The sequence below is a fragment of the Erinaceus europaeus genome, chromosome 1, assembly GCF_950295315.1.
Source record: "Erinaceus europaeus chromosome 1, mEriEur2.1, whole genome shotgun sequence".
In the NCBI taxonomy this organism is placed as follows: domain Eukaryota; kingdom Metazoa; phylum Chordata; class Mammalia; order Eulipotyphla; family Erinaceidae; genus Erinaceus; species Erinaceus europaeus.
The window spans coordinates 116,228,661-116,248,350 of record NC_080162.1 but is presented as its reverse complement, the minus strand read 5'-3'; the positions used below and the strand labels follow the sequence as shown (position 1 = coordinate 116,248,350).

At 44.0% G+C, this 19,690-nt stretch overlaps 1 protein-coding gene and 1 long non-coding RNA gene across 2 annotated transcripts in view; one reads left to right on the top strand and one right to left on the bottom strand.

The window, feature by feature from the left end:
- The window catches only part of CRKL (CRK like proto-oncogene, adaptor protein), a 32,365-nt gene extending 17,924 nt beyond the window's left edge, over nucleotides 1-14,441 (top strand). The window contains exon 3 of the mRNA XM_007533773.3: nucleotides 10,826-14,441. Within this exon, the coding sequence (XP_007533835.1) occupies nucleotides 10,826-10,960 (135 nt within the window). The 3' untranslated portion in view covers nucleotides 10,961-14,441. The remainder of the gene's footprint in view (nucleotides 1-10,825) is intronic.
- Nucleotides 1-19,690, bottom strand: part of LOC132539424 (uncharacterized) — a 279,884-nt gene that overhangs the window by 51,595 nt on the left and 208,599 nt on the right. The window lies entirely within an intron of this gene.

The window sequence follows — 19,690 nt, the reverse complement described above, 5'->3', positions numbered from 1 at the left end:
GCTTTGCGCCACGTGCGCTTAACCCGCTGCACTACTGCCCGACTCCCTTGCTCACTACCTTCTTGTGGAGGAATCATAGGGTTTTTCCTCAGGAGTGACTACATTTCCTCATCCACACCACTAAGGTTGTATCAGCTGGATTTTTGTTTGTTTGTTTGTTTGATTGTTTTTTTATTCATGAAGAAGATAGGGGGAGAGAGAGAAAGAACACTAGTGCATCACTCTGGTACACGTGCTGCCGGGGATCAAACTCAAGACCTCATGCTTGAGAGTCCAATGCTTTATCTACTGCACCATCTCCCGGGCCACTCAGCTGTTCCCTTTTTTTTTTCAAAAATTTTTTAAATATATTTTATTTATTAATGAGAAAGGAGGAGAGAGAAAGAACCAGATATCACTCTGGTACATGTGTTGCCGGGGATTAAACACAGGACCTCATGCTTGAGGGTCCAATGCCTTAGCCACTGTGCCACCTGTGCCTGGAACACACACTTAGCTGTTCTTTTTTTTTTTTAATATTTATTTATTTCCTTTTTTTTTTTTGCCCTTGTTTTTATTGTTGTTGTAGTTATTATTGTTGATGTCGTCATTGTTGGATAGGACAGAGAGAAATGGAGAGAGGAGGGGAAGACAGAGGAGGAGAGAAAGACACCTACAGACCTGCTTCACCTGAGCCTGTGAAGTGACTCCCTTGAAGGTGGGGAGTGGGGGCTCGAACCGGGATCCTTACGCCAGTCCTTGCACTTTGTGCCACGTGTGCTTAACCTGCTGTGCTACCGCCTGACTCCCACTTAGCTGTTCTTAACAGCATCTCATTTTAGAAATACATTTTTTTCGGGAGTTGGGCGGTAGAGCAGCAGGTTAAGCGCAGGTGGTGTAAAGTGCAAGGATCCCAGTTGGAGCCCCCAGCTCCCCACCTGCAGGCTGTTACTTCACAAGTGGTAAAGCAAGACTGCAGGTTTTATCTTTCTCTCCTCCTCCTTCCCCTCCTCTCTCATTTCTCTCTGTCCTATCCAACAACGATGACATAACTACAACAACAATAAAAAAAAGAAATATTTTTTCTTCTAGCATGCCATGTTTATTGGGCTGCGGAAGTAGAGATGATCATTTCTCCTCCTTATGTAAGCTATGAGAATATACCCATTGTGGTTCAGGCCTGTTCCAACTTGGACATTATGCCGACCTCAGTTTTCTGTATGTGGTAATAGCTGTTCAGTAAGGAGATGCATTATCTAGGAGCTTCCCAGAAGAGTAACTCTGGAGGAAGGGTCTCTTGCATACACAATTTCATTGCTCTGGACGGTTTTTTTATTTAAAGAGAGACCAGAAATGTATTTTTTATTATCTTTTGTTATCACTGGGTTTCACATAAAGCAGATTTTTCAGATAGAAAGGAAGAGCACAGCACCAAAGATTCCTGTGCAGCCCAGGATACCTTAGTTCTCACGTGTGTACTGGGCAGGGTCTGGGTTGCATGCTTCCTCCCATATGAATTCTCACTTAATCCCTTCAGACTGTCCTATGTAGTGGGTGACATCGGTCCTGTTTATGCACTTAGAATTTAGGATTTGCGGGGGCCAGGTGGTATAGCGCAGCGGGTTAAATGCACATGGCACAAAGTGCAAGGACCGGCGTAAGAATACCCGTTTGTTGGGGGTCGGGCGGTGGCACAGTGGGTTAAGCGCATGTGGCGCAAAGCACAAGGACCGGAGGAAGGATCCCGGTTTGAGCCCCCGGCTCCCCACCTGCAGGGGAGTCACTTCACAGGCAGTGAAGCAGGTCTGCAGGTGTCTATCTTTCTCTCCCCCTCTCTGTCTTCCTCTCCTCTCTCCATTTCTCTCTGTGCTATCCAACAACGAACAACATCAACAATAACAATAATAATAACCACAACGAGGCTACAACAACAAGGGCAACAAAAAAGGGGGGAAAATGGCCTCCAGGAGCGGTGGATTCATGGTGCAGGCACCGAGCCCAGCAATAACCCTGGAGGGAAAAAAAAAAGAATACCCGTTCGAGCCCTGGCTCCCCACCTGTGTGTGTGCGGGGTGGTGGTGGTGTGTGTTTCACTTCACAAGCGGTGAAGCAGGTCTGCAGGTGTCTTATCTTACCCTCTCTCTGTTTTCCCCATCTCTCTTGATTTCTCTCTGTCCTATCCAACGACAGCAATAACAACAACAATAACAACGATAAACAACAAGGGCAACAAAAGGGAAATGGTGGCCTCCAGAAGCAGTGGATTTGTAGTGCAGGCACCAAGCCCCAGCAATAACCCTGGAGGCAACAAACTAAAAAGAATTTAGGATTTGCATAGTTTACTAACAGTCTCATGGGTGGCAGTGGCAGAATTAAGACTGATCCATAGTTTGTTGTTAATTAATAAAATTGCAAGAGAGAACAAGAACGTCATTCTGGCATTTGCCCCACTCTTCCAGAACCTCAGCCATACGGGTCCAGCATGCTGCTACCTGCTGCACCACACCTCTTGGGCCACACCAGCCTTTTTCTTTCCTTTTGTTCCTTCCTCCATTCCTTCCTTTCTTCCTTCCATATATATATATATATTTATAGCTTTATTGGGCTAGAGAGATAGTTGATCAGGTAAGGCACATGCTATGACACCAGAGAAGGTGCTGTGGTGCTTGTGTCTCTCTGATGGAGAGGAAGACAAGGAAAAATCACTTGGAGTGCTAATGTCATGCTTGCACACACACAAAATGGCAGATACATACACAAAATGGCAGCTTTATTGGGGAGAGCTTTCTCCTTCTAAATGCATTTAAAAACAACTGAAAATTCAACCCTGGGGACTGTTTAGCTGCATCACACATATGTGAGGCCCTGAATTCGTTTCCTGGTGCTGCATTAAAAAAAATCATTTTGGGAGTCGGGCAGTAGCACAGCAGGTTAATCAGACATGGCACGCCGGATTGGCTTAAGGATCCCAGTTCGAGCCCCCGGCTCCCCACCTGCAGGGGTCGCTTCACAAGCAGTGAAGCAGGTCTGCAGGTGTCTTTCCCCTTCTCTGTCTTCCCCTCCTCTCTCCATTTCTCTCTGTCCTATCCAACGACGACAACAATAAAAAAGGACAATAAAAGGGAATAAATAAATTAATATAAAAAATTATCATTTTGAGATACAATTTGCATCTAAGTAGTCTTTGGCATGTTACATTATTTGTCCACTATTGTGAAATATTTATAACCCGCTTGGCGATTTTAAGAGTGTGTCTTGGTTCATTGAGTACATATACAACTGTTTTGCAATCCTCACCACTCTCAATTTCCAAAACTTTCTCAGTGCCCCAGACAGGAACCATTGAACAGTGACTTCCTATTCCTCTTCCTCTCTGTAGCCCTTGATAATCTCGAATCTGCCTTCTATCTGAATGAATTTACCTGTTGTGAATACCTCATATATGTGGAGTCATACAATGTTTAACCTTCAAGTTGGACTTCTTTCAATCAGCATGGTATTTTTTTTTTGTTTGTTTAACCAGAGCACTGTTCAGCTCTGGCTTATGGTGGTGCGGGGGGGATTGAACCTAGGACTTTGGAGTCTCGGGCATGAGAGTCTGTTTGCATAACCATTATGCTATCTACCCTCTGCCCCAGCATGGTATTTTTAAGATTCATCCCTGTTGTAGTATGTGTACTTCCCCTTTCCTCCCTCCCTCCCTTCACCAGAGCACTCACTCATTGGTCAGCTTTGACTCAGTGGAAGTGCCAGGGATTGAACCTGGGACTTCATAGTCACAGTCGTGAAGGTCTTCTGCATAACTATTTTATTATCTCCCTCAACCTGTATTCACTTTTTTTTAAACATCAATTAATATTCCACCATATGGATAAATCATGCATTACTTGATAGACACTGATGCCATTTCTACCTTTTGATTATTGAAATAGTGTTAGGGCTGGCACTTAGTGAGCCTCCTTTGCCATGTGCATGACCCAGATTTCAGGAAGCTTCAGTACTATGGGTGTGTATGTCTCAGAAAAAGTTGACCTGTAGCACTAGCTGCATAAAAGAGAGAAAGAGTGATGAGAAGGGTGAAGAAAGAAGTGTTGTTGGGAGTCAGACAGTAGCACAACAGGTTAAGCGCACGTGGTGCAAAGTGCAAGGACCCATGGAAGGATCCCAGTTCGAGCCCAAGCCCTTGGCTCTCCACCTGCAGGGGAGTCACATCACAGGCGGTGAAGCAGGTCTGCAGGTGTCTGTCTTTCTCTCCACCTCTCTGTCTCCCCCCCTCCATTTCTCTCTGTCCTAACAACGGCGACATCAATAATAACTAAAACAATAAGAGCAACAAAAGAGAAAATAAATAAATATTAAAAAAAAAAGAAGTCCTGTTGTGAATCTTTTTTAAAAAATTCTTTCTTTATTGGGGAATTAATGTTTTACATTCAACAGTAAATACAATAGTTTGTACATGCATAATATTCCCCAGTTTCCCATTTAACAATACAACCCCCACTATGTCATTTATCATCCTTCATGGACCTGTATTCTCCCCACCCACCCACCCCAGTCTTTTACTTTGGTGCAATACGCCAATTCCATTTCAGGTTCTACTTGTGTTTTCTTTTCTGATCTTGTTTTTCAACTTCTGCCTGAGAGTGAGATCATCCCATATTCATCCTTCTGTTTCTGACTTATTTCACTCAACATGATTTTTTCAAGGTCCATCCAAGATCGGCTGAAAACGGTGAAGTCACCATTTTTTACAGCTGAGTAGTATTCCATTGTGTATATATACCACAACTTGCTCAGCCACTCATCTGTTCAATATTTTCGCATCTATGTTCATCAGAGATATTGGTCTGTAGTTTTCTTTTTTGGTTGTGTCCCTGTCTGCTTTTGGTGTCAGGGTGATGTTGGCTTCATAGAAGCTGGCAGGGAGTATTACAGTGTCTTCAATCTTCTGGAAGACTTTTAAAAGTAGAGGTATTAGTTCTTCTTCGAAGGTTTTGTAGAATTCATTTGTAAAACCATCTGGTCCAGGACTTATTTTTGGGCAGATTTTTGATAACTTTCAATTTCATTAGCTGTGATGGGCCTGTTCATGTTATCCACTTCCTCTTTACTTAGTCTTGGAAGTTGGTAGGTATCTAGGAAATCATCCATTTCTTCCAGGTTCTCTAGCTTGGTGGCATATAGTTGTTCATAGAAGCCTTGCATGATATGTTGAATTTCTGCGGTGTCTGTTGTGATAACTCCTTTCATTTACTATCCAATTTATTTGGGTCTTCTCCCTTTTTTGTTTTGTGAGTCTGGCTAAAGTTTTGTTGATTTTGTTTACTCTTTCGAAGAACCAACATTTACTTTCATTGATCTTTTGTATGGTTTTCCTATTCTCAATGTTATTTATTTCTGCCCTAACTTTAGTAATTTCTGTCCTTCTGGTTGCTTTAGGGTTCCTTTGTTGTTCTTCTTCTAGGTCTTTAAGATGTGCAATCAAGCTGTTTATTTGTGCTTTTTCTTGTTTCCTAATGTGTGCTTGTATAGCTATGAACTTCCCTCTTAGGTTCCCTCTTAGGACTGCTTTAGCTGTGTCCCAAATATTTTGATAGCTTGTGTCTTCATTTTCTTTCTTTTTTTTTAAATTTATTTTATTTATCTTTTCCCTTTTGTTGCCCTTGTTGTTTTATTGTTGTAGTTATTATTGTTGTTGTCGTTGTTGGATAGGACAGAGAGAAATGGAGAGAGGGAGGGGAAGACAGAGAGGAGGAGAGAAAGATAGACACCTGCAGACCTGCTTCACCGCCTGTGAAGCGACTCCCCTGCAGGTGGGGAGGCGGGGTTCGAACCGGGATCCTTATGCTGGTCTTTGTGCTTTGTGCCACCTGCGCTTAGCCTGCTGTACTACAGCCCAACTCCCTTGTCTTCATTTTCATTGAACTCTCGATACATTTTGATTTCTTCCTTGATTTCCTCTTGGACCCAGAAGTTGTTAAGAAGTGTACTGTTGGGAGTCGGGCTGTAGCGCAGCGGGTTAAGCGCAGGTGGCGCAAAGTACAAGGACCTGCATAAGGATCCCGGTTCGAACCCCGGCTCCCCACCTGCAGGGGAGTCGCTTCACAGGCGGTGAAGCAGGTCTGCAGGTGTCTATCTTTCTCTCCTCCTCTCTGTCTTCCCCTCCTCTCTCCATTTCTCTCTGTCCTATCCAACAACGACATCAACAATAATAACTACAACAATAAAACAACAAGGGCAACAAAAGGGAATAAATAAATAAAATAAATTTTAAAAAAAGTATTATTAAGAAGTATACTGTTGAGTTTCCACATTTTGGCACTGTTACTAATCTTTTCTTGATTGTTAAGTGTTAGTTTAATTCCACTGTGGTCTGAGAAGATACTTGGGATGATTTCAATGCTCTTGAATTGGCTGGTGCTGTCTTTGTGGCCTAGCATATGGTCTATCCTTCAGAATGACCCATGTGGATTTGAGTAAAATGTGTATTCCAGTTTCTTGGGATGAATGACTCTGAAAATGTCCAATAGTTCTAGTTTATCTATCTCTTCATTTAGCTCCCTTATGTCTTTATTGATTTTCTGCCTGAATGATCTGTCAAGTTGAGAGAGTGGGGTGTTGAAGTCCCCTACTATGATTGTGTTACTGTTAATATATTGCTGTAGCTCTTTCAGTAGAAGTTTGATGTATTTAGATGGCTTCTCATTGGGTGCATAGATGTTAATAATTGTTAAGTCCTCTTGATTGACTGATCCTCTGAGCATTAAGTAGTGTCCATTCCTATCTTTTTTAATCTTATCTATTTTAAAGTCTGTCATGTCAGGTATGAGAATAGCTGTTCCTGCCCTTTTTTGTGGGCCATTGGCTTGTATGATAGTTTTCCATCCTTTCACTTTAAGTCTGTGTTTGTCTTGTTGAGTTAGGTGGGTTTCCTGTAGACAGCATATTGTTGGGTTGTATTTTCTGATCCATCTTCCTACTCTTGTGTCTTTTAATAGGTGAATTCAGGCCATTGACATTTATTGATATCAAAGATTGAAGATATTTTAACGCCATTCTTTTAGAGTTTTAGAGTGTTTTGATATATGTCCCATTTGTGGTGGTCTGGTTGTTTATAGGAGACCTTTCAGAACTTCTTTCAGGGCAGGCTTGGTGATGGTTGACTCCTTCAACTGTTGCTTGTCTGAGAAGGTTTTGATGCCTCCATCTAGTCTGAATGACAATCTAGCAGGATATAGTATTCTTGGCTGAAAGCCTTTCTCATTGAGCACTTGATAGATATCTTGCCATTCTCTTCTGGCCTGTAGTGTTTGTATGGAGAAGTCTGCTGCTAATCTTATGGGTTTTCCTTTGTAGGTGACTCGTTGTTGTTTTTCTTGCAGCCTTCAGGATCATTTCTTTATCCTTATTCCTTTCCATTCTAAGTATGATATGTCTTGGTGTCTTTAGGTCTGGGTTAATTCTGTTTGGGACCCTTTGGGCTTCTTGAATCTTTATGTCTTTGATGTTGTCTAGACTAAGGAAGTTTTCAGCTATTATGGCCTGGAAAATGCTTTTTTCCTCTCCTTCTCTTTCTTCCTCTGGTATGCCAATAATGCATATATTGTTTCTTTTGAAGTCATCCCATAGGACTTTGTTGTTGTTTTCAGCATCTCTTAATCTCTTTTTGAGATCTCTTCTTTTTTAGTTGTTTCTAATTCATCCTCAATCTTGCTAATTCTGTCTTCAGCCTCATTGATTCTATTCTCTCTGCCCTCTACTGTTTTCTGGAGTTCATCTATTTTGTTGCCCTGCTCTGATACTGTTTTAGCTTGTTCAGCTAGTTGCATTCTTAGCTCAGTGATTTCAGCTTTCAGCTCTCTAATAACCATGAGATAATTAGTATTTTCTTCCATATTCTCATTTGTTGTTCCTGTATTTCTGATTACAATTTTTTCAAGTTCTTTACTCACTCCTGTTATTTCCTTAGCTAATGTTTGAATGTTGAACTCCTTATTTTGTGCTTCACCCTCTAGAGGACTTTTAGCTTGACTCTTGTCCTGGTTCGATTCTCCAGTATTTTTTCTTGTTGTTTTTACCATTTTATATATTATGTTATGAGTTCCCTTTATCAGTACTTTTCAAATTATTGATCACTATTGCCTGGATTGACGTGTCTAAATAAGTTAACTAAAGGGTTCACAGTGGTGGAAGTTAACAGTTATTTCAATCCCTGAGTTGGAGCTCAGTGGTTTAAAAGCCTCTTTCTTTTTTTTTTTTTCCTTCCCTGTAGGCTATGGGAGCCTGAGGGCTTTTAGACTATCAATAGGCTTCTTAGCTTAATCACTGACTCCTGACCAAGAGATAAAGCAGGGTGTGGCAGAGATAATCCAGTGGTTATGCAAAGAGACTTTCACAGCCCCTCAGCTATGCCACCGAGGTATAGGTCTTCTCCTGAGTTTCCCGGTTAGATCTCTGTCCCCTGGTGTCCCTCCCTGTTGCTGCTCCAGATTCTGAGGGCAGTAGCAATGGAGACTCAGAGTTGCACCTGGTGAGTCTCTGGGGAGTCCTCTCCTCCCTTCAGCTGTCCCCTTGTTGGTGGAGCAGACTGGAGGTGGTGTCTCAACTGATAAACTGCTGAATGTTAGCAGTCACTTAATCTCTCCTTAGGCTCCTCTCTCCTCTCTGTCACCAGCCACAGGTGTTTGTACTCACTGGTGATTTACTGGGTTCCTGTGGTCATTCTAGTCCTGTCTTGTTTCAGTCCCGGGTGGTCTCCTTTGGTATTCCTAGTTGATCTGGGAGGGGAGGGGAGGGGAGGGGAGGGGAGGGGAGAGGAGGGAAAGCAAAACGATCTGGATCTGCTCGTAGCTCTGCCTCCGAGAAGTCCTTGGCTTTTTGAGGCCAGTCAAGCAGACTGTCTTCCATAGTGGTTGCTCTTTGTATAATCCCACCAGCAGTGCACAGGTTATAGTGCTCATCCTCATCAATCCTTATTATTTTATTTTAGTCATCCTGCCTGCTATCATGTTGAATTGCATTTCCTTCCTTGCTTGCTTCCTTCCTTTTCCCCTCCCTCCCTCCTTCCCTCCTTCTCTCTCTCTCCTCTCTCTCTCTCTCTCTCTCTCTCTCTTTCTTAAATGTTTTATTTATTTATTAGTGGGAAAGACAGGAGCAAAGAGGTCTGGGTGGTAGCACAGCAGGCTAAGTGGGTTAAGGAGCCCCTAGCTCCCCACCTGTGGGGATGGGGGGGTTGCTTTACAAGTGGCAGAGCAGCTCTGCAGGTGTCTATCTTTCTCTTCCCCTCTCTGTCTTCCCCTCCTCTCTCCATTTCTCTCTGTCCTATCCAACAACAACATCAATGACAATAATAACACCGATAAACAACAAAGGTAACAAAAGGGTGAAAATGGCCTCCAGGAGCAGTGGATTTGTAGTGCAGGCACTGAGCCCCAGCGATAACCCTGGAAGCAAAAAAAAAAAAAAAAGGAAAAGATTGGAGAGAAAGATAGAACCAGACATCACTCTGGTACATCTGCTGCCAGGGATTGAAGTAGGGACCTCTTGCTTGAAAGCCCAGTGCTTTATCCACGGCACCACCTCTTGGACCTCTCTCTCTCTTTCTTTCTGTCCTTATTTATTGAATAGAGAGCCAGAAATTGAAAGAGAGGGAGAGAGACACCTTCAGCCCTGCTTCACTGCTGAAGTTTTCCCCCCTGTAGGTGAGGACCAGGAGTTTGAACCTGGGTCCTAGTGCACTGTAATGTGTGAGCTCAACCTGGTGCACTACCACCTGGACCCATGAATGAGATTTTTTAACTTTTTTAATGGCTTATTGTAGTGCCAGGGGTTGAACCGGGATCTCAGGCATTGGTCTTGTAGTAGCCACTGTATTATCTCCCTGACCTGTGAGATCTTGATGACAGCAGTTACATGTAAGTTAGGATAGAGATGGATTATTTTAAATATGCTTTTTGTGGGTCTCTTCTCTGTGAGTTAAGTGTTTATTTCTGTCTTCCTGGAGTTAATGACCAGCTCAGAAGCCGCTTTACTCAACACAGTTAATTAATGATAGCTGAGAAGAAACACGCTAGCTTAATTGGTAACTCCTTACATATTTGGCACCACTTAATTTTAGATCAAAAAAAAAATCAAACATATTAAGAAAAACGTACAGAGGGGACAGGGTAGTGTGCACCTAGTTGAGTGTACTTGTTACCACATAAAAAGGACCTGGGTTCAAACCATCCAGGTCTCCACCAGCAGGGGGCAAACTTCATGAGCTGTGAAACATAGTGCTGCACCTATGCCTATCTATCTCCCCTTCTTCTTCCCTTCTCAATTTCTCTGTCTTTGTGGAAGGAAGGGACAGAGGGAGGACAGATGGACTGGGCTGGATTGGACTGGGCAGGACAGGCCGACCGCTATAACTGGACAAGAACCTGGGATCAAGCCCCCCCATCCCCACCTGCAGGGGAAAAGCTTTGTCAGTGGTGAAGCAGGGCTGCAGGTGTCTGTCTCTCCGTCTATATTTCCTCCTACTCTCAATTTCTGGCTGTCTCTATCCAATAAATAAATATAGAAGGAAGGAAAGAAAGAAAAAATAAATACATACATAAATACAGGGAAAATGTATGGGTTCCTTTGGATCAGACTATATATGTAATATAATGAAAATTTCCTCTTTTGTTAAACAGCAGAGGAGATACTGATTTTTTTTTTTCTTTTTTACCAGAACACTGGCCAGCTCTTGCTTATGGTGGTGCAGGGGGAGTTGAACCAGAGACTTTGGAGCCTCAGGAATGAGAGTCTGTTTGTATAACCATTATGCTACCCCTGTCTGACACTGTCTCTTTTCTCCTTACAGGTCGGTGACATTGTGAAAGTTACAAGGATGAATATAAATGGCCAGTGGGAAGGCGAGGTGAATGGGCGCAAAGGGCTTTTCCCTTTTACACATGTCAAAATCTTTGACCCTCAAAACCCAGATGAAAACGAGTGATTACTGTTACCCTGTTTGCTGCTGCTTCATTGTTCTGCCTGTCACAGTCTCCTTTGAAGTGGGAGAGCGTTCCCTCTCATAGGCGCATTGCCGACGTCCAGCTTTCTGCAGACTGGTGATCTCTCATACACATTTGGAATGCACACAGTGGCTGCCTCGGCATTTGTATTATAGTTGTATTGTTAAAGAGTAGCCGTCTTGAATAGAGTTTTTGAATCATAAACTGGAAATAGAAGCACATACAAGTGGAGAGAAGTTGACAAAAAAGCACGTCTTCCTTCTCATCACTGCCCTGTTTGTACTGTGATTCTGTCGTGTTCATCAAAGAAAGCTTGAGGCCATGCGAGACGTTGCACGCACGTTGCTCTCCCACAAAGCAGCGGCTCAGTCACTGTTTCGTTTTTCCTTTTCCTTTGAAGGACAGAAAATGAACTTTAGACAAGAGAGAATTCTGCCCTAAACTCCCCAAACCTGACTTTTTTTTTTTCTTTTAAAAGGTTTTTATTTCATTTGGAAGACATAATTAATTAGACTTGTGTGTTCTGAAAAGATTTTAAGTAGCAGATTGGATTTTTGTGATATTAAAAGGAATGACACATGCCTCTGAGCTTCCAAACTGAAGCTGCTGTAACTAAAGGAATATGAAAAAAATGCTGAACTGGAGGCCTTTATTGCATAGGCTGCCATAGTACCTTGTTTGCCATCTAGCAAACAACACAGAAGTCAAGCTGTGTCCCCAGAAGCACTGGTGTATGTTGGGTGGTGGTGTGGGGCTATTATTTGAGGAACCTTTATTTACCTTGTTTGCCAGTGACAAGAGCAGTGGTGGGGAGCACTCACCTGACTTTTCTGTCCGGCATGTCAGTAATGCTCCTCTTTATGGTATAGGACTTATTATTTTTTTTTAAGTGAATTCATAGAATGATTGAATTCATTAATGAATTTTAAAATTGCAATCACTGAAGCCCATTCCTTTCTGTTCCAGTTTGAGCTCCCCTAGAGAAAGATGATGCTTGGCACTGCTAAATACTGGTTCTGCAATCAAGGCATCTGTCATACTCCCAGGCAAAAAAAAAAAAAAAAGTACAAGTGTGGAAATTGGTTAATGCAATAATTGATGGCTAATGATTTGGTGACTAGAGAGGATTAGTAACCAGTTAGAGTTTTATGTTAAAGTTTACTCTTTGGATAAAGAGGCCAACTTAATGTAAACATGACCGATTCCTTGTTTGCTACACACAGCAGACTAGAATTCTAGAGTGGTCATGTCGTGCGGCCTGCTCTCCTTTCTGGGCACCAGTAAAGCTAGGTTTCAGATCTAGAAATCTAGCAGCCGTCTAATGAATAGTGAGCATTTATGAGCATTTGCTATAACCATGGCCCTGTCTTCTGACAGGTTAAAGGGTTAAAGCAGTATGCTTTGCTGACAAAACCAACAACACAGTTTTCTTTTTCTTTCTTTCTTTTTTTTTTTGATCAGTACTCTACCAGACAAGTAACTACCATTTATTGAAAATAAAATCTTGAGAGTGTTTCTATGTTAAGATCAGTGATCATTGGGAAAAATAGGAAACAAAACACTGTGACACCTTGTCTATTGTTATGAAAAAGAATTAACAATCACCTTTTCCTAATCATTGAGAGCTGGGGCATCTCCCACTCCAGAGGTGCCTCCATCTTTTGTCTGAGTCCAGGCTCAGCCTAGTGCCCACAAGTGGCACATGTGTGGCAGTCACCACTCTGCCTGGAACAGCACTTGTCCTATGGCCAGTGACCTCAGTCTATGTGCTTTGTTAAAAGAATACATCACCCTTAAGACTTTGGTAATCCAAACCTACCCGAGAGACTTGGAACCTTTTGATGGCAGTAGTTGGCTCAACATAAGTATATGACTATTTTGAAAAGTAAGGTTTACTTACAATCATGTCCACTAACCAGTAGCAAGACCCACCTCACAAGGAGTGCTTCAGAATCAAAACTCCCTGTAACCCTAGGTTTGTTTTCATAAAAAAACACTGCTTATCACTTCAGCCTAAGTACATGTCTCCGGAGCTGCCCAGGGGATTCAGAGCCCCATGTAAAATGAGCCTTGATTTCTGAACTCTCAAAATATGTGCCAAAAACAGCAACTTCTTGAACCTTATTGTTTTTTAATCAGATAGGGAAATTCTCTTTTTCACACTAAATATACAAAAACAAACAAAACTCAGTACTCTCATGTTGGTTTTGTGCTGGCCTCTACAGTAGTCTGGGGGAAGATACCTGCTTCATAAAGAATGTGAATCTTACCAGAGGAGCTGCCTTTCCTCCCTCCCTCCCTCCCTCCCTCCCTCCCTCCCTCCCTCCCTCTCTCTCTCTCCCTCTCTCCCTCTCTCCCTCCCTCTCACCCTCTCTTCCTCTCTCCCTTCTGGTTTTAACGGTTAGAATTATTCATTGTTAACCTTCTCTGTTCTACTGCATGTGGCTTCAGAAAATATTCAGGTGTTAAATGAACACATGAAACATGAATGCTGGCAGTTATCCTGGGGAGCATTTGCAGTGTCATTAGTGTGCAGTACAGTGTCACCTGGCGGTGGAGAATCCCATGTCAGTGTACCGTACAGTGTCACCTGGTGACTGATTCCTGGGGAGGACAACGGGTTGACTGGCTGCACTTGGCTACTTTACCCTGATGAGACACCTTCTGCACTCATGGTTGGAAGATTCAAAGGAGGGAAGGACAGCTACTTCTCTTGGCGCTCCGTTGAGCATCCCTGGCACTGTGCCAACTCTTTCACAGCTGTTTACACACAAGGCAAGCCGAGGGCCACGGCCACTGCTCTTGTCACATCTGCTCAGAGGAATATGAACATTCTGTTTTTGAAAAGGGATGATGTGTTTTTGTGCCAGGTGTTTATAATTTAATCCTTTTAATATTATGTTCATTAACCTTATAAAATGAGTGAATTCTTGATTGTGTTAACACAGTACCTAAGACTAATGCTTTCTGTGGACACCACTGAACTCTGCCTCAAACTCCACCCACTGGGACCGGAGACTATGTCCCTGGTACCTGCTGTCAGTGTGAGCACTGAGCTAGTTCTGTATTCTGCAGGCGTAGTTCTCTTGAGACAGGGTCGTTGTCTCTGCAGGAGGAACAGTGGCCTTGCTTCTAGACGGTCTTCACTGTGTGTTTTAAACGACAACAACGTAACTCTTGACCTGTAACTTAAAGATCATAAACTTCAGGCAATAATATTTTCTGTGTAAGCTTTTAAAATTATTTTTGGGGATCATAGCTTGTTTTATTTTGTGCTATAAAATTAACAGTATTAAATGACTTATATTCTTAGAATACATCGAGTGTCTTTTCTTAACAGATTAGTGCCTTTTTATTTTTGTATTCCATTTTAAGTTACTGGTCCCAACATTAGAGCCCTTGTTTCTATGTCCTGTTTGTACATTGTCTCAATAAAACTTACATCAGCTGGTGGCGGTGGCAGCTTTGGCGTTTCAGTGTCTCCTCAGTGCTGCCTGGTGGTGCTCAGCCCCTCAGGCTTCCCAGACAGGTCCCAGATGAGTCCTCATGAGACACCCGGTGCCTCTCCGCGGATATGCTCTGCAGCCCAGCCCTGCTACCCATGGACACAAAATTGAGTGGTAGCTGGTGTGGATCCTTTCCTACACTCAGAACCTCTCTATGAAGGAGAGAGAGTGGGCTGGGTTCCCAGTGTGTGAACACAGTGGTTGCTGTAGGTGGGGGTTGGTTCTCTGACTAGGCAGTAGCTGCCCCTGCTTTACACCACCGAGGAGAGGACCTTCTAGGTTTGCATGCCTGGAGGCTTCTGTTGAATATTGGTGCTTAACTGTCAACTAGCCATAGTTGAATAGTCTTGAGAAAAACAGCAGCTTCCTCCTAGGTAAGGACATGATTGGCTAGCTCCTAAATCCTTTTCTGGTCCGATCTGCATGACCCCCAACCCACAATTCCAGGACTGTCAGGTTATGACTTGAGGTGTTTGGGGGCACCCCTGACTTCCCAGAGGCTTCACACTAAAACACCCTCAGCCAGAAGCCAACTTAATATATCATTTTTTAAATTTATTTTTATTATTGGATAGAGACAGAGAAATTGAGAGGGGAGGAGGAGGTAGAGAGGGAGAGAAACAGACACCTGAAGCCCTGCTTCACCATTTGTAAAGCTTTCCCCCTGCAGGTGGGTACCAGGGGCTTGAAATGTAACATGTGCTCAACCAGGTGCACCACTACCTGGCCCCTCACTTTTTTTTCCTAACAATACTTTTTAAATTTTTATTTATTGGATAGAGACAGAAATTGAGAGGGAAACAGACCTGCAACTCTACTTCACCACTCATGAAATTTTCCCCCTGCAGGTGGGGACCAAAGGCTTGAACTAGGGTCTTTGCACACTGTAGTGTGCACTTAACCAAGTGCGCCACCACCTGGCACCCCTACCAATCCTTACTAATAAAGAATTATACTGGGAGTTAGGTGGTAATGCAGTGGGTTAAATGCAGGTAGTGCAAAGCCCAAGGACTGGTGTAAGGATCCCAGTTTGAGCCTCTGGCTCTCCACCTGCAGGGGAGTCGCTTCACAGGCGGTGAAGCAAGTCTTCCCCATCTCCATTTCTCTCTGTCCTATCCAACAACGATGGCATCAGTAACAACTACAACAATAAATAAGGGCAACAAAAGGGAATAAATATTTTTTAAAAAAAAACTATACTGCTAAAATGTACTCCCTAGCTTCTAAACTGCAGAATGTGAGAGAAAAGTTTTTCTCAAAACTAATGATTCTCGAAGAATTTATGTCCTCTGGCGAGTCCAGCGGTAGCGCAGCGGCATAAGCGCATGTGGTGCAAAGCGCACAGACCAGCGTAAAGATCCTGGTTCGAGCCTCCAGCTCCCTACCTGCAAGGGGGTCCCTTCACAGCCGGTGAAGCAGGTCTGCAGGTGTCTTTCTCACTGTCTTCCCCTCTTCTCTCCATTTCTCTGTCCTAACAACGATGACATCAATAACAATAACTACAACAATGAAAACCAAGGGCAACAAAAGGAAGAATATAAAATTTTTTTTGAAAAGATCTTTAAAAAAAGAATTTATGTCCTCGGGAGTGGGGCGGCAGTGCAGCAGGTTGCAAAGCGCAAGGACCAGCTTAAGGGTCCTGGTTAGAGCCCCCGGCTCCCCACCTACAGGGGCGTCACTTCACAAGCAGTGAAGCAGATGTGCAGGTGTCTATCTTTCCCCCTCTCTTCCCCATCTCCATTTCTCTCTGTCCTATCCAACAACAACATCAATAGAATAACTACAACAAAACAAGGGCAACAAAAGGGAATAAAATGTTTTTTAAAAATTTCCGTCCTCAGACATCTCAGAACTTTCAGTTTGGAAGGATTCTAGATTAACATAGTTCCCACCACTATAGATTTATATCCCATGCCCACCCCTACAAATGAGCTTAAAATCTACCCCCTCACCTCGAGAGTATTTTACTTTGGTGCAATATTCCAAACCCAGTCCAAGTTCTGCTTTCTGGCATATCTTATGGTCACCTCAATTCTGTAAGAAACTGTCCTACCTCCTTTGGCATTAGTGCTCTCAGGCCAGCTTCAGGAGCTTGAAACTAAACCCATGGTGCTGTGTTCTTCAGGCTGCATCTCCTTAGCTGCCAGTGGCCAAGCCACTCGCACCCCCAGTTCCTCTAAAAACCTGACCGTGCTCTTGCAGTTTGCCTGGTTCCCTGGTGCTACACACAGTGGAGACCCCAGGGTCCCAACCCAAATTCTGATTTCAGGAACCTGTGCCCTGAGTTGGTGTTTTTTAATTTTCCCAAGATGGCGGCCAGAGGGGGATGTCCTAACATGCACTCAAATTCCAGAGCCGTTGTGCAGGTAAACCACCTTTATTTATTAGAAACAGAAATTGAGAAGGGAGAGGGAGGTAGGGGGACAGAGACACCTGCAGCTCTGCTGTAACAGTTTTCCCCCTGCAGGTAGGGACCAGGAGCTTGAGCCCAGGTCTTGGAGGTAAACATTTTCATACTTGTAAAACAGCCAAGGCACTAGGGTCACCAGGGACAAGAACTGGGGGAGGGTGGTATCCTGGGCACAAGATCACTAACTGCCCTGTGTGAAGTCAGCGCTCCCAGGGATTGTCGTGCACCCAACCCCTCCTGATCCTATAGCAGTTACCTGGGACCCTGGGCAGGCCTGTCCCACTGGCTACCTTTATGAACACAACCCTAGTTCTTCCTAGTCAAGTGGCACTGGGACTCGTTCTCCAGACCCAGCTACTGCCACCTGTCTCTGCCCATGGCGCACAGCTGGGGGGTGCAGACTCCCCAAGAGTGGAATGAAGGGAAGACAAAAAGCTCTGGGACCTTGCCCAGACTCAGACCTATAGGTTGAAGGTGACTAGAATTTGGGGAGTTTTCTATACACAAGTAGCATCGGTGGCTGCTCTGCACCTTGTTTCTCCAGCCTATCTTGGAGGTTGTTAGGAATCAGCATAACTTCACCCTGAGAGGAAAGACAGGCACATCTCTGTTGCTAAAATGGGGATGTGTACAGCGGGAGGGGGTGGCTAAAGTGGCAGCCCAGAGAGCACAGCCCACATCCAGCTGTGTCAAACATTCAGGCAACCTGCTATTTAGCTAGAGGCATTGGAGGAAGGGGGAAAGGAGAGGCCCGCTGGCTGACCTGAGTAGGGCTGTGCCAAGTCATGTGACTATAGGGAGAGGCCCCCAGGCCCCACTGCTAACTCTCCAGTAGTGGCAGTTTGCAGCTCACCTGAGCTCACAAAAATTGACAAGAAACTTGGGGAATTGGGATTTGACATCCGACTTGAGCACGAAACATCAGTAAGGTGAATGCAGCACTGCAAAGATGAAAGTATCCAGTGAAGTATCCCTCAGATGGGCAGTGGGCTCAAACATGGAGTCTCAGTTCAATCCCCAGCTCTGTATGTGTCATTCTGGTTCTCTCATCCTCCCTGCCTTTCCCCCCCTTCCTCCCTCCTGATTTCTCATTAATAGATAAATCTTGGGAGGAAACATCTATTTCCTCAGGCCAGGAGATAGCTCACACAGTACAGCTCACACTTTGCCACGCAGGGTCCCAGTTTCAAGTCCTCAGTACCACATGGGAGCTCCACCCGGTCCAAGCCACTCTCCCCAGAATCCCCACCTTTTTGAGTTTAGTGTCTGTCTTTATTCTATAACATACAAACCAATCTACCTGTAAATAATATTTTAATAATCTAATAATAAATGACTTACTATCCTTCTCTTTGACTTGCTTTCCTAATCTATTCTAGAAATTGTTAGGAATCAGCATGTTAAGTCTTCTTTTCATGACTGTATAGTCTTTCATTAGGTGGACTCTCATTTAACAATGGGAGATAGTATAATGGTTATGCAAGACTTTATCATGTCTCATTTTCCCAGGTTCTCAATTCAATCCCTGGCACCATCTTGTTTAGTCCCTCTGTTCCCTTCCAGTCCAGCATCTGTTCTAGTTTCTGGTCCCCACCCACACACACACACGCACACACACACACACACACACACACACACACGTAGATGCATACAATGAACACCTCTCACCATGACACACCTCCATGCCAGAAACCCAGTGCTCAAGTCAGATCACGCTTCCACTTATTATTAGTAGTAATGATAGAAATAGAGAGAAAAGGAGAGACACCTGCAGCCTGCTCCACTGCTCATGAAGCCTCCCCGCTGTAGGTGGGGACTGGGAACTTGAACCTGAGTCTTCATACACGATAACTTGTACACTTTACCACTTGCACCACTGCCTGGCTCTAACACATTAAAAAAAAATTTCTTTAGAGAGAGAACCAGAGCATCACTGGCATATTCGTGATGCCAGGTATCAAACTCAGGACCTTGTGATTGGAAGTCCAGTGCTGTAGCCACTGCACTACCTCCTGGACACTCTTGACACATTCTGACTTCCAGAATTGGTCACTTTATCCATGCCTCTGTCCACACATTCCCTCTGCCTGAAGACCTACTCCTCTCCTCAGCTGAATGCCTAGAGGACCACCTGTCCTGAGTCCTGACACTTGCTAATAAAGAGCCTCCTGAACATTCATTCCTTCTGGGCAGGGATGGGGGTAGACAGCATAATGGGTATGCAAAGAGACTATCATGCCTGAGTCCCAGGTTCAACCCCCCACACCACCATAAACCAGAGCTGAGCAGTGCTCTGGTTAAAAAAATAAATAAATAAATAAAAGTTCACTTCTTCCATGAAGACTGGAATTAGGCTGGGTTTCTCCAGATTCTGGAGATGAACAGTACTACCAACAAACCAGTAATGGGGCAGGGAAAGTGAAGGTTAGACTGAGGGGCAGTTTGAGTTGGCTTCCAGAATGGGAGAGAACAAAACAGGATAGTCAGTTTATGTGGACCAAACTGGAGGAGGATTGGGGGGTGGGGGGGAACAGCAGACTCTGTATAGTAGCCAGAGCAAAGTAGGGCTTGGGCCAGGTGGGGGGCAGGGGAGGTGCCCCAGCCTCTGCTTCCGTATGAACAGATGACAGTATATCCAGCTGTGGGCACCACTCCCACCCATCTTGCTTTGGTACAGCTGACCTCAGTTTACATGTTGGTTGTGCCATATTTCTGCCCCCCTATTCCAATATTTGCTGAGGATCCATTGATTAAGCCCAGGTATCCATATCTGGAAATTCACCAAAACCCAGCAG